The following is a 12,963-nucleotide window of genomic DNA, read 5'->3' as shown; positions in this document are numbered from 1 at the left end:
ATGTAGTAAATGGGGAATTAGTAACTGACTATGCTGGTCAAGAAACTTCTCCAAAATGTTTAACTTTGAACCTACTTTAAAGTAATCTTGCTTTTGGATCTCAGGGTGGTCCAGGCTATAAAAGGGAAAGAGAGCTAATTTGGAATACTGTGATGAAAGTGTTGACAGAGAAAAAAGTAATCTTATCTAGAGACCAGCTGAGTATAGTTACTTTTTTTGTTTTTTTCTCTTTTGATACAATTTTTAAAGGTTACAGTCCATTTACAGTTCTTACAAAATATTGGCTATATTCCTCGTGTTGTGCAATACATCCTTGTAGCCTGTCTCATAGCCAGTGGTTTGTACCTCTCACTCCCCCACCTCTGTATTGCCTCTCCCGCTCCCTGCTGGTAGCCACTAGTTTGTTCTCTGTACCTATGAGTCTGCTTCTTTTTTTGTTATATTCACTTGTTTGTTGTATTTTTTAGATTCAACAAATAAGTGACATCATACAGTATTTGCCATTCTCTGACTTATTTCACTTGGCATAATGCCCTCCAAGTCCATCCATGTTGTTTCAAATAGAAAATTTTTGTTCTTTTTTATGGCTGAGTAGTATTCCATTGTGTGTATATGTGTGTGTGTGTGTGTGTGTGTGTGTGTGTATGTATATACACACATACATACATACCACATCTTCTTTATCCATTCATCTGTTGAAGGACATTTAGGCTGCTTCCATATCTTAGCAATTGTAAATAATGCTGCTATGAACATTGGGGTACATGTATCTTTTTGAATTAGTGTTTTTTCTTTTTTTGAATATATACCCAGGAGTGGAATTGCTGGCTCATATGGTAGTTCTATTTTTAATTTTTTGTGAAACCTCCATACTGTTCTCCACAGTGGCTGCACCAACTTACATTCCCACCAGCAGTGCAGGAGGGTTCCCTTTTCTCCACACCCTTGCCAACATTTTTTGTGTTCTTTTTGATGATAGCCATTCTGACAGGTGTAAGGTGGTATCTCACTGTGGTTCCGATTTACATTGATGATTAGCGATGTTGAGCATCTTTTCATGTGCCTGTTGGCCATCTGCATTTCCTCTTTGGGAAAATGTCTGTTTGGTTCTTCTGCCCATTTTTCAGTTGTGTTGTTTGATTTTTTGATGTTGAGTTGTATGAACTGTTTATATATGTTGGATATTAATCCCTTATCAGTCATATCATTTGCAAATATTTTCTCCCATTCAGTTGGTTGTCTTTTCCTTTTGTCAAGGTTTCCTTTGCTGTGTAAAAACTTTTAAGTTTAGTTATTTTTTATTTTTGCTTTTTTCCTTTGCCTTACAAGACAGATCCAAAAACCTATTGCTGCGATTTGTGTCAAATAGTGTTCTGCCTGTGTTTTTCTCTAGGAGTTTTATAGTATCCAGTCTTACATTTAGGTCTTCAATCTACTTTGAGTTTATTTTTGTATATGTTGTTACTATAGGCTGAAGTAGTCTTGTCTTGGGAAGGCTTGAGGGCAGAGGCGGAACTTCAGCTGCTTCTTAAAGAATGAGTAGGGTTTAAAAGGCTGAGACCTCACACCCGTTAGGATGACTACTGTCAAAAAGACAGAAAATTAGCTAGTGCTAGTGAGGATGTGGAGAAATGGGAACCGTTGTGCACTCTTGGTGGGGATGTAAAATGGTGTAACTAATGGAAGATAGTTTGGGTAGTTCTTCACAAGATTAAAAATAGAACTGCCACATGAATGATCCAGGAATCCCACTTCTGGGTTTTTACCCGAAAGAGTGGAAAGCAGGGTCTCGAAGAGATATTTGTACACCCATGTTCACAGCAGCAGTATTCATAGTAGTCAAAAGATGGAAGTAATCTAAGTGTTCATCAACAGATAAATGGATAAACATAGTATGTACATACAATGGGATATTAACTCGGCCTTAAAAATAAGGAAATTCTGGGACTTCCCTGGTGGTCCAGTGGTAAAGAATCCACCTTACAATGCAGGGTTCGTAGGTTTCGTCCCTGGTCAGGGAACTGAGATCCCACATGCTGTGGGGCAACTAAGCCTGCACACCGCAACTACTGAGCTCACGCACCTCAGCTAGAGCCCACGTGCCACAACTACAGAGCCCACGCGCCCTGGAGCCTGCACGCCACAACTAGAGAGAGAAAACCCACACACCACAACTAGAGAGAAGCCCGCGCGCCGCACTGAAGAGCCTGCACGCCGCAACTAAGACCTGACACAGCAGAAAATAAATAAAAAATAATAATAAATCGTTTTTAAAAAATAAGGAAATTCTGACATATGCAATAACATGGGTGAACCTTGAGGACATTGTGCTCAGTGAAATAAGCCAAACACAAAAGGACAAATACCACGTCCTTTCACAAATACCATATTTAGGGTCCCTCCCTAGCGTAGTCAGATTCATAGAGACAGACAAGAGAATGGTGGTTGCCAGGGGCTGGGGGAGCGGGAGATGGGGAGTTAGTGTTTATTGTATTATTTATTTCAGTTTTGCAGGATGAGAAGAGTTCTGGAGATGGGTGGTGGTGATGGTCGCACAACAAACTGAACGTACTCAATGCCACTGAACCGTACACTTCGCAGTGATTGCGGTGGTAGATTTCATATGATGTGTCTTTTACCACAAAAATAAATAAATGGCTGGAGAAATGGAGGCTATTGAATTTTAAACCATTTGAATATATAGCTGATAAACTGATAAACATTTTTAGCCGACTTGTATTTTTTAAAGCAGTTTTAGATTCCCTGCAAAATTGAGAGGAAGGTGCAAAGGCTTCTCATCTCCCTGCTGCCCCGACACAGGCAGAGCCTCCCGCATTATCCACATCCCCGCCAGATGGTGCGCTGGTTACAACTGATGGGCCTGTGTTGACACATCATAATCACCCAAAGTCCACAGTCTACGTTGTCTCTCTCTTGGTGTGGTACATTCTATGCATTTGAACAAATGTATATAATGATGTGTATCCACCATTACAAGGACACGAATTCATCATTTTTATAAATTCAAAAACAATTTCAGTAAGATAAAATCATCGTAATAGTAACTGAGATATGAGCTGATGAGGTTGATGTGTATTTGTCTTTGTTTCAGGTGACCATGGAGAGTGCTAAAGGGGCCGAGCAGCATGCGCCCGAGCAGAGTGGCCCAGCCGAGGGGCCAGCCCAGAGCATGGCTCCGCAAGGGCCCCAGGAAGACCAGCGGCAGCTCCTCTATCATGAGGAAACTATTGATCTCGGTGGAGACGAGTTTGGGTCAGAAGACTCGAATAACTTAGTGGACAAGCTCGACGAGCCCATGATGGAGAGCGTCCTCATCTCTGATTCCCCAAACAACAGCGAGGATGGCGCGGGGGACCTGGGTTGTTTGCAGGATGTCGTGGAGACTGTAGAAGGCGGCACAGATCACAGACGGGAAAGCGTCGTAGATGAAGAAGCGCTGGACGCTCTGAGTGATGATGGTGAAAGTGAGGGACAGGACACACCTAAAGACGTCTCGGACATGACCCCCGACAGCAGAGCATCGTTGAAGGAAGACCCAGAGCAAGAGGAGGTGAAAGACCTGCCCACCTTTGAGCACGAGGGTGCAGAGGACTTGGGCCCAGGGGACATGAGGGCGCCCGCAGCGGGGCCGGCATCAGGACTGTCCCCCCGGCAGCCGGCCCCCAAAGACGAGCCGGTGCCCATGTGCACCATCTTCAGCCAGCCGCCGCCCGCCGGCTCCCAGCCCCGGGTCCTGCGCGACGGCTTCGAGTCCCAGATGGTGAAATCGCCCAGTTTCAGCGGCGTGAGCGAAGCGGCCGCCAGGACCCCTCCTCAGGTGGTCCAGCCGAGCCCTAGCCTGAGCAAATTTTTTGGCGATACAACCAGCACTAACTCCTTGGCCTCGGACTTCTTTGATTCCTTCACAACCTCCACCTTCATCTCCGTCAGTAATCCCAACGCCAGCCCTTCGATTCCTGAAAGCTTGTCTTCACTCGCCGCTACCCCAGTGGGGGAAGACTCCCTGGGTTCTGCTGACCCTTCTTACTCCCCAGGGACGGAAAGATCAGAGTCAGGTGTTTCCACAGCTTCTCTGGAAATTCCTCAGTCTCCAAAACCGTTTTCACAGATCCAGGCTGTGTTTGCCGGGAGCGAGGACCCCTTTGCCACCGCCCTGAGCATGAGCGAGATGGACCGGAGAAACGACGCCTGGATTCCCGGGGAGGCGACCAGGAACGTGCTGATTTCAGTCACCACCCAGCAGTGCAGCACGGTGTTCGTGGGCAAGGAGGACCTCACCATGCCGGGCCTCAAGTTCGACAACATCCAGGTGAGAGCACAGGGGCTTTAGAGCGAACATGGGCTGCTGGATGCTTCTCAGCAGAACTGGTGATTCTGTGTCCACAGCTCATTGCTTTTCATCTGTTTGTGTTTCATGTATATCCATGTGTAAAAAACCTTTCAAGGATTGAAAAACCCTTATTTTTCAGCAGTTCCAAAGATTCTGATTGCGGGAATCTTTATGATGTCACTAGGTAGTTTGGAACCCTGCTGATTTCTCTGATATAATGTGGTTTAGGTACTAATCAGAGTCTTAGAAATAAGTACTAACAAGGTATTTGCATCACAGTTCTCCGAAGTAGTTCTGAACTTTGCGAGATCAGTTTATTTATGACATTTGAGCTCTGGTAAATGATAAATCCCCGTTCCTCTTTTTAGATATGGAAAACTATATCTGCAGTACATATAATGTGCTTGATGTAGAAAGAGTTCTTATAGATTCGGTAAAAAAAAAAAATACGAATGGCCCCTCAAAATAATAAATCATAAAAATATATAAATATTACATACAGTAAATAGCAATATTAAAAAGTTCAATCTTACCAGTAATCAAAGGTGATAAAGTTATTTTCATTTTCTGTTGTCTAAGTTATTTATAATTATTCCATGTTTGTTAGAATGTGAGAAAATAGCCTGCTTAAGCAGCCCTGGTGGGACTGATCATTTGGTACAAACTTTCCTAAGTAAAGTTGTAAAACGCACGTCCAAACACGCATATCCTTTGACCCAGAAATCCCACCCTTAGGAATTATTTGTAAGGAAATAATCTCACTGATGTACAAATACCCAGCTTTTGGGCTGCCCATCAGAGTGAGGTTTATAATTGCAAAGAACCTGAAACCATCTGAAAGTCCATTATCAAAAGGCTGGTTGAATACATTTGACACATCTTGTTTTTTCAGTGGAATGTTTACGTAGGTATTAAAAATGATGTTATATTGAAATAAATATTTTTTTCGTGAAAAAAAGAAAAAATAAAAATGATGTTATAGCAAAATACTTAATGAGGTTCGTATTTTATAAGATGGCATGTAGCTTGCCTTACGTGATAATGTTTTTGTAGGTATGTGTGTACATCCACGTGAGGTTAGCTCAGTTGCATGTCAGGTGTAGTTTGTCCCGCCCGGGTTGCAGGTGGGATCAGCAGTGTCTGTGCCACATGAGGTCCTGCGTGGGTCTCTCCTCTGGGAACTGAAGGAGGACCCTGCGGTCCTCAGCAGGCCCTCCCGGGGGAAGGAGTCCCCCTTCCCACACACTGGGCAGGGTCAGAAAGCCCGGTGCAGGCAGTGGAGCCCTGAGCCCCGTGAGGCCGAATCCCATAAGAAGCAGAGTGGCTGCTGGAGAAGTGAGGCCAGTTGGCTGTTTTTCTCAGTAACTGAAGTGAAAGCCTGCAGGTTCCAGGTATTTTGCACGTCCGTCTCTACAGCATATTTGTTCACTAAGCACATCTTCCTCGTGGGCTTGCTGCCCACCAGGCACTGTCCTCAGCCCCCTTCTCCACCCTCTCAAGCAGAATGTACTGAACATGAATTTACCTTCACAGGGTCTTTTCAGTGAATCACAGTTATGGACTCTGATTTCAGGGATATTTGATGTTCAGGATTTGATGACTTAACCCAGTGGTTCCGCACAGGGTGCTGAGGCCCAGGGCTCCTAGGGTGCATTTAGAACCATGTAGAGGTATTTCACTGTGGTCGCCTAAAGGGCTGGGCTGAGCACATGAGCTTTCATGGACAGGGCTGGGGATGCTGAATGCCCCGGGGTGGCTGGGTCATCTCCTGCAGTGAAGCATGTTGGTTGTTCTTGAGTTGGGAACACAAAGTGCTGATGTTCGTTCCTAGTTTAACCCAGATTGAATCAGGCATGGAGGCCCTTTCTACCAGTGAAAAGCACGGGTTCTGTGATAGCTCCTCTGCAGCTTTGAAGCTTCCAGGTGGCCACTGTGAAATAAGCAGGGCATTGGGTGATCAGCCAGGGTCGGGGCGCCCACTGCATGGGCAGGACCCACACTAGCGGCCAGCCAGGAGACAGCGTGTTTCCTTTCTGCTTCCTTTAAATCTGAAGGCAATGTCTTCCGTACCTCTTGCAATTCACAGTGATTGTTTTGGAAACCTCATGGTAAACTGAAATATGAGTTGAGAATAGTTCCTAAAATGTCTTTGACTTTCCCATAGAACAAATGTGCTGGTTGTTTCTTCACCTGTGTCTCTTCAGTTGTATACTATCCTTCAAATAACTTTTCATTCCCAGGATAGAAAAGAAAAACTGTGTGGTTTACCTTGGAAATGCTGTGTTTATTTGCCAGAGGACTTAAGATCGGGGTAGAACACATCTATTAACTCACTGTGCACACCAAGCTTGTAAGAGGTCAACCAAGCATTTGTTGGATTTACCTGTTCACAAGTTTCTCCCTATGCCACTGTAACTGTTGCAGCATTGTTCTAAGTCAGCTTTCTGAAACACCTCGAAATTTTTCCAAATTGCTCACCTGTTGGTGCCTAATTAAAAATTCCTTCCTATGGGATAAAATTTTGGGGGAAAATTGTTAAATTGTTTCCTTATGAAGTGACTTCTATAGCAGTCTGAGTTAAGTTAGAGGCCATGAAGGTGAGCATGTAACACTTCATCCAACCATATAGCATCAAAAGAGGAATGTCGGCATTTTTAACTAATTAGAGTCTTAGATGGCCTGTGTTCTTAAAGAGATAAATGGAAAGTTTGTGGGGAAATGATCGTTCAGAAATTTTCAGAACCAGTGAAGAATGGAAGTTGGAGAATATTTGTATGAAGCTTGTTCAGTAAGGAGAGAGAGAGGGGGAGTAAAGGAGGGAGAGGGAGAGAGACAGAAGAGATAAGTAAACTAGAAGCAGCAGAATGTCAGTAGTAAAGGTAGTAAGATCGTGAAGGGAAGATAGTAGGGTGGGGACTCAGAATGCTGTGGCCTTGCTGGTGGATCTGGAAACCCAACGTCCAGACTTGAGACTGGGCCTTTCCACCACCCTGTCTGATTCTGCCCCCTGATTCTTTCCTTCCCCTCGCTCTTCCTGCAATTTGGATTTGACGGGAATCCCATCGGGAAGCCCACAGTTTGTGAAAACCCCTTTCCTGGGCCATGCTAAGTCCCTGTGTTGGAAACCTACGGATGGCCGAAGTCGTACCTGTTCCTGCAGGTCTGCTAGCTACGAATTCTCTCCTCTTTAAGTCTGAAGAAATTTCATCTTCACTCTCAAAGCTCTTTTTGCTGGAAATGCAGTGTGTTTACAACACGTAGACTTGGAGGTTGACTCAGCTTTATTCCTTTCAGCACTTTGAAGGTGTCCTTCCATATCTTCCAGTTGGTATCGTTGCTGATTGAAGTCTGTAGTAATTTTTATCTTTGCTCTTCTGTACCTAGTGTATATGTTTTCCTCTGGTTGGTTTTAAGATTTTATCACTGGTTTTCAGCAGTTTGATTCTGATGTGCCTTCCCATGGTTTTCTTTTATGTTTATCTTGCTTAGGTTTCATTCACCCTGTTGGATTTGTGGCTCTGTTATTTTCATCAATTTTGGAACATTTTTGGTCATTACTTCTTCAGTTAGCTCTTCTGTTTTTCACTCTCTCCTCTGCTTCTGGGAACTCCAGTTTCACATATTACTTGATATTACTAATGAGATCATTAAAGATCTGTTTCTGTTTTTGTTTTCAATCATTTTTCTCTTTGTACTTAAGTTTGGGGTTCTGTCATTCTGTCCTTCAGTTTGTTCATCTTTCCTTCTGCACTTTGTAGCTTGCCGCTGATGCTAGTCAGTAAATTTTTCGTATTTTTTGTCTCTATAATTTCCTTTTAGTTCCTTTCTATATATTTTTCTCTCCTCATTCTGTTCAAGTTTTACTTTAGATCTTTGAGCACATTTATAATAGCTGTTGCGCAGTTCTATTCTGAAAATTCCATCAGTGCTGTAATTTCAGAGTCTATTTGTATGTACTTTTTCTTTTGGTCGTGAGTCACGTGTGCCTGTGTTTTCACATGTCTAGTGATTTTTTATCAGAGGGTGGATATTGTGGATTTCCTAATGTTGAGTGTCTATATTTTGTCATCTTCCTTCAAAAAGACTTGTATTTTGTTCTAGCCAGCAGATTCATTTGATCCTTTTCAGGATTATTTTTTAGCTTCTCAGGGTGAGTTTAGAGTAGCTTGCATACTTGGGTGACCTTTCTGACGCCTGTACCGAGTGCCTGTGTGTCCAAGAGTGCTCTGCAGTGGTCGCCTGGACTGGACATCTCAGCCCCAAGTGAGCTCACAGCCCTGTCCCGGCTCCCCGTCCACCCTTCGCACGCACCGTTTACCACTCAGTGGTACCCTCGTGGGCCCACGTGGCTTTCCAGCCCTGCTCTTTGTACGGTTCCATCCTGTCCGGTGCTCTGACTGCCAGGTCCGGCCAGCTGCCCTCCAGCTCCCAGCCAGTCCCCGCTCGGCGAGTTCCCTGTGCTCGGCGTGACCCCCGCACCACTGCGTCCACAGCTGCCTTTGGGTTCAAGAGCTCAACTCCTCGTCTACCCTTGTCTCAGATCACATCCTTCTCTGTGTCGGAAGACACTTGTTGTGTGTGTGTTTTCCATGTTCTAGTTGTTTACATTAGGACGATAAGCCCAGGCTGGGTCACTCTGTGACGGACAGAAGCAGAAGTTGCTGCCGCTGAGTTTGTTCGCCGCATTCACAGGTGGGCCTGGCTCCCCTTTCTTAGGTTCCTGATGTGAAGGATGCTGACCTGTGTTGAACGTGTGTGTGAGATAGGGAAGGTCTGGAGTGGCCAGTGCAAGCCGTTTTGCAGCCGTCCTAAAGCTGACGTATCAGTGAACAGCTTCCCTTCAATACCGATTTGTTCAGGGCCCCCTGCGAAAGGGGTTTAGATCTGTCTTTGTCTTTACAGCTTAGTTAAGATACAATTCGCATACCATGTAACTCACACACCTAATTTACAATTCAGTGGTGTTTAGATTGTTGACAGAGTTGTGCGGCCATCACCACATCAATTTGTGGAACGTTTTCATCACCCCAGCGGGAAGCCCCAGACCTCCTTGCTTTCAGTCCCCACCCCTTCACCCCACCCCAGCACCAGGCAACCACTGACCCGCTTTCCGTCTCTCTGGATTCTCCTCTCTGGACACTTGATACAGATGAATCACACGACACGTGGTCTGTCATGACTGGCTTCTCTCATGGAGACATGTTCAAGAGTCATCCGAATTGTAGCATGTGTCAGTGCACCACTCCTTTCTGTTGTCACATATGGTTGACCTTGAACGACACGGTTTGAACTATGCTGGCCCACTGACTGCTGGGTTACATAGTAAACCTGCGGTTAACACTTTGAGGAACATCCCAGCTGTCTTCCAGAGCGGCTGCACCGTCTTACATTCCACCAGCGGCGTATGCGGGTTCCGATGTCTCCACAACCTCGAGTTTGGAGTTTGTTTTGTTTCTGTTTGTTGGGATGTCGTCTTTTTGGGCAGTTTCACTACCCCGGGACTAAGAGGACAGAGCCCTCCCGGGAGGAGCAGCCGTGTTTCTCATTGGTGCCCAGGCAGAACGCCGGGCGAGGCTAGGCCACTGTCCTTTCAGCACCACTGCCTGTGACCGCGTGTGTCGTCAGGCTTCCTGACAGTAAAGCCCGAGGCCCGTCCTCTGGGAGTCAGCTGCTCTGGGTTTTGCTTTGACTTCATCCATTAAAACTTAGAAGGCACTGCTGAAGCCCTTCCCACGCTGCAGCAGGGGAGGCCCTCTGCAAGCTGAGATCCAGCACCTGACTCGTTCACGCTCAGCCTCCCCACGCTCCCCTGCCCTGGGTGCCCTCCCCTGAAGATTTGCTGATTGGAAGGGGTCCCTGGGGTTCTAGGTGGATCCCACCCCGCATAGCTCACAAGACATCCTGCGGAGGAAGCTTGCTCCCCTCGCTCCAGTGAGCATGAAGGGTCTGCGGCAAAGGCGCTGTGACCCCCGTGTCAGAACTGCCTTCAGCTGAGTGACACGGCGAGAGCCAGTCCATGTTAGGGCGTTTTGTCGCGTCTTTGGGCTTTCAGAGGTGAGATGATTGTCAGTTCTACATACGCTCGTGTCTCAGGAACTTCCCTGCTAGCTCAGGTGTTAACTAACAGAGAATTTTAAAGGGCAGGAGATTTTCGCAGTGTGGTCCTATTAACTGAGATGGTTGCAATGATGGAGAAGTTAGATGGGTCTTCCCTCGGCGGCATGAAGATGTGATTTTGCCCTTTGCTGGTTCGCAGTTCCTCTGGCTCAGATAAAGCTCCTTGTCTGATAGGAGTTACATTTGTGCAAAGCTTTATGGAGCCATATGGCTGAGTTCTTTTTATTCCGCCCTTTAATTATCCCTCCTAGATCAGTTAGCCACTTCTGTGGTTCTGGCATCTGAAGTATTTCACCTTACCCTCTGAAAGCAAAAAAATCATAGAACTGCAGCTTCTAGATCTCTGCCCCTGTGTAAGACGTGTGGCTTGGTCTCTGAGCACCTGGGCCTCCGTCCTGGCTCCTCCCAGGTTCCTCCTGGGTCACTTGGCCATGGATGATCCCTTTTCCCCTGGCCTCGCCCATCTGTCCACCTGTACGGTCACTCAGCCCAGGTGCAGGCGGGTCTAACCCGAGGCTTGGGCTGAGAGAGCCCCTGTGTGGAGGCTGGTGGGGGCCTTTCCGGAGCAGCCCGCTCCCCGAGCGGAGGGCCCGGCAGAGGGAGGGACCCCTGCTCTCCTTGGGCTCAGGAGAGACGCAGCCCTGGGCGGTAGGCAGTGCCCTGGGCCACCACTAACTACTCTAGCCAGGCCCTAGGGGCTCCCGGGGGCCCAGGCCGGCCGGCAGCTTGGCGGGATGCAGGCAGAGGGCGCTCAGGCCTGCCCGCCCCAGCCTGGGTCCCACTGTGCACGCCGCTTCTCCCAGGGGCGGTGTCGCTCACGCCCCCCGTGCCCCGCGCCTCCGGCCCCCCGCCTGGCTTGCTGTGCCCCTTACATAAGCCTGGTACAGGCGCTGGTGCTTCACTGCTTCCTCTCCAAAAGAAAGAGCCATTCTAAACTGCACATTTTATTAAAGATCGTGATACCTTAGCGTCTGGTTTATTGAAGTTTGACTCTGCTGTAACCACATTTTGACCTCCATACACCAATGGAGAAAAAGTAAATTTTGGTTATGGCTATGGGTTCTGATTAGCTGAGTTTAATTAACATTTTATTGTCCTGACATGTTTTTCTTATATTCTTTCAAGGGAGATGCAGTTAAAGACTTAATGCTTCGCTTCCTGGGTGAAAAAGCTGCAGCAAAGAGACAGGTCTTAAACGCCAACTCGGTAGAACAGTCTTTTGTTGGATTGAAACAGCTCATTGTAAGTAACAATGTATTTGATTTTCTGTGTGTGTGTTTTTTTTTTGATAAGTCCTGCTTCCCTTCATAATATTTAACCTCCAGTTAATTACTTTGAGTATTTTATCCTAAGCCCTTGCACATAAATAGTATTTTGTTGGATTAGATAACCAGTCCTGTGCAGCAAAGAGCATCATGTTAACGTACTTGTTACTTTTTAAGTCCAATTTTTAAAAAGCATGATTTCAAATGATCAAATTACTTGAAGCAGTATATACTTTGATTAAATATGCTTCATCAAAAATAACTAGAGTGAAATAATTTTATATTGATTTTCTTAAAATACTCTGTTTTCTCCACTCGGCATAGAAGGTTTATTATTAAATGAGTGGATTCCCCAGAAATGCGCACAAAAGCCTTTCTTTATTCATTAACAGGAGTAAGTGCAAACACCAGACAGAGACGCTGTTCTGAAATAGGAAACTCTGACTGCAGGCGTTTTAAGCTGGGCGGGGCAGATGCTTCTGGTGGCCTGTGAGCCACTGGAAACTGTCTGCCCCACAGCATCTTTTATGTTGTTACAAAAGCTTGTGTCCTCAAAAAGGTCAGTAAGAAACACTTGCTTAAAGAAAAGAGAGAGAGAGAGAGACCTAAGAAAAAGAAAAGAAGAAGAAAGAAACACTTGCTTAGGTGGTTTGCTGACATTTTCACGTTGAAACCAATTAAAGTTTAGTTTTTAGTAAATGTAAATCAAATGTTTCATTGAGTTTCTTTCACTGAAGTGATTCTAGACTTATTCCCATGAATGAGAAGCTTTGGGAAGGAAAGATGTGGAGATATTCTATTTTTAAAAGGGAGAGGGAACAGCAAACCTTTAAGTGTCTCTATGCATTATCGTTTGTTAATGAAGTTACAGGTCTTAGAAGGTAACTGTGTCCACGGCCGCATGAATCTGGTGGAATGAACATGTCTCCCTTGTGCAGTGGGCCACTGTCGTTCCCTTTACTTGGCCAGTGTCGTGAGCAGTCGGCTGTACCCAAAGTGTGACTTGTAACGATAAGCTTAGAGAAGACACACGGAGCCACACACAGTCAGTGTCATCAATTCTCAGGCCATCTTTTACCTCCTTTGATTATTCCTGCTGTTAATAAATGTATGCGGTGGTTTGATTGTTTTCCGTACATTGAAAATACTTGAGGCCAGTAGAAATTTTATTAACAGTCCTAACAAGGAGACCTGTTTAAGGTAGGAAATGTATTCATAAAAAGACGGTTA

General features: G+C 45.7%; 1 protein-coding gene across 4 annotated transcripts in view; it reads left to right on the top strand.

The window, feature by feature from the left end:
• Positions 1-12,963, top strand: part of TRAPPC12 (trafficking protein particle complex 12) — a 62,504-nt gene that overhangs the window by 4,827 nt on the left and 44,714 nt on the right. For all 4 annotated transcript variants that reach the window (XM_029231685.1, XM_029231683.1, XM_029231682.1 and 1 more), the window contains 2 exons: positions 3,113-4,330; positions 11,594-11,710. In XM_029231685.1, the coding sequence (XP_029087518.1) occupies positions 3,119-4,330; positions 11,594-11,710 (1,329 nt within the window). In that variant the 5' untranslated portion in view covers positions 3,113-3,118. The remainder of the gene's footprint in view (positions 1-3,112; positions 4,331-11,593; positions 11,711-12,963) is intronic.

Source organism: Monodon monoceros, unplaced genomic scaffold (genome assembly GCF_005190385.1).
Source record: "Monodon monoceros isolate NGI ecotype Baffin Bay Population unplaced genomic scaffold, NGI_Narwhal_1 Super_Scaffold_19, whole genome shotgun sequence".
Lineage (NCBI taxonomy): Eukaryota > Metazoa > Chordata > Mammalia > Artiodactyla > Monodontidae > Monodon > Monodon monoceros.
The sequence above is the reverse complement of the archived record's forward strand: the minus strand, read 5'-3'. Positions and strand labels throughout refer to the sequence as shown.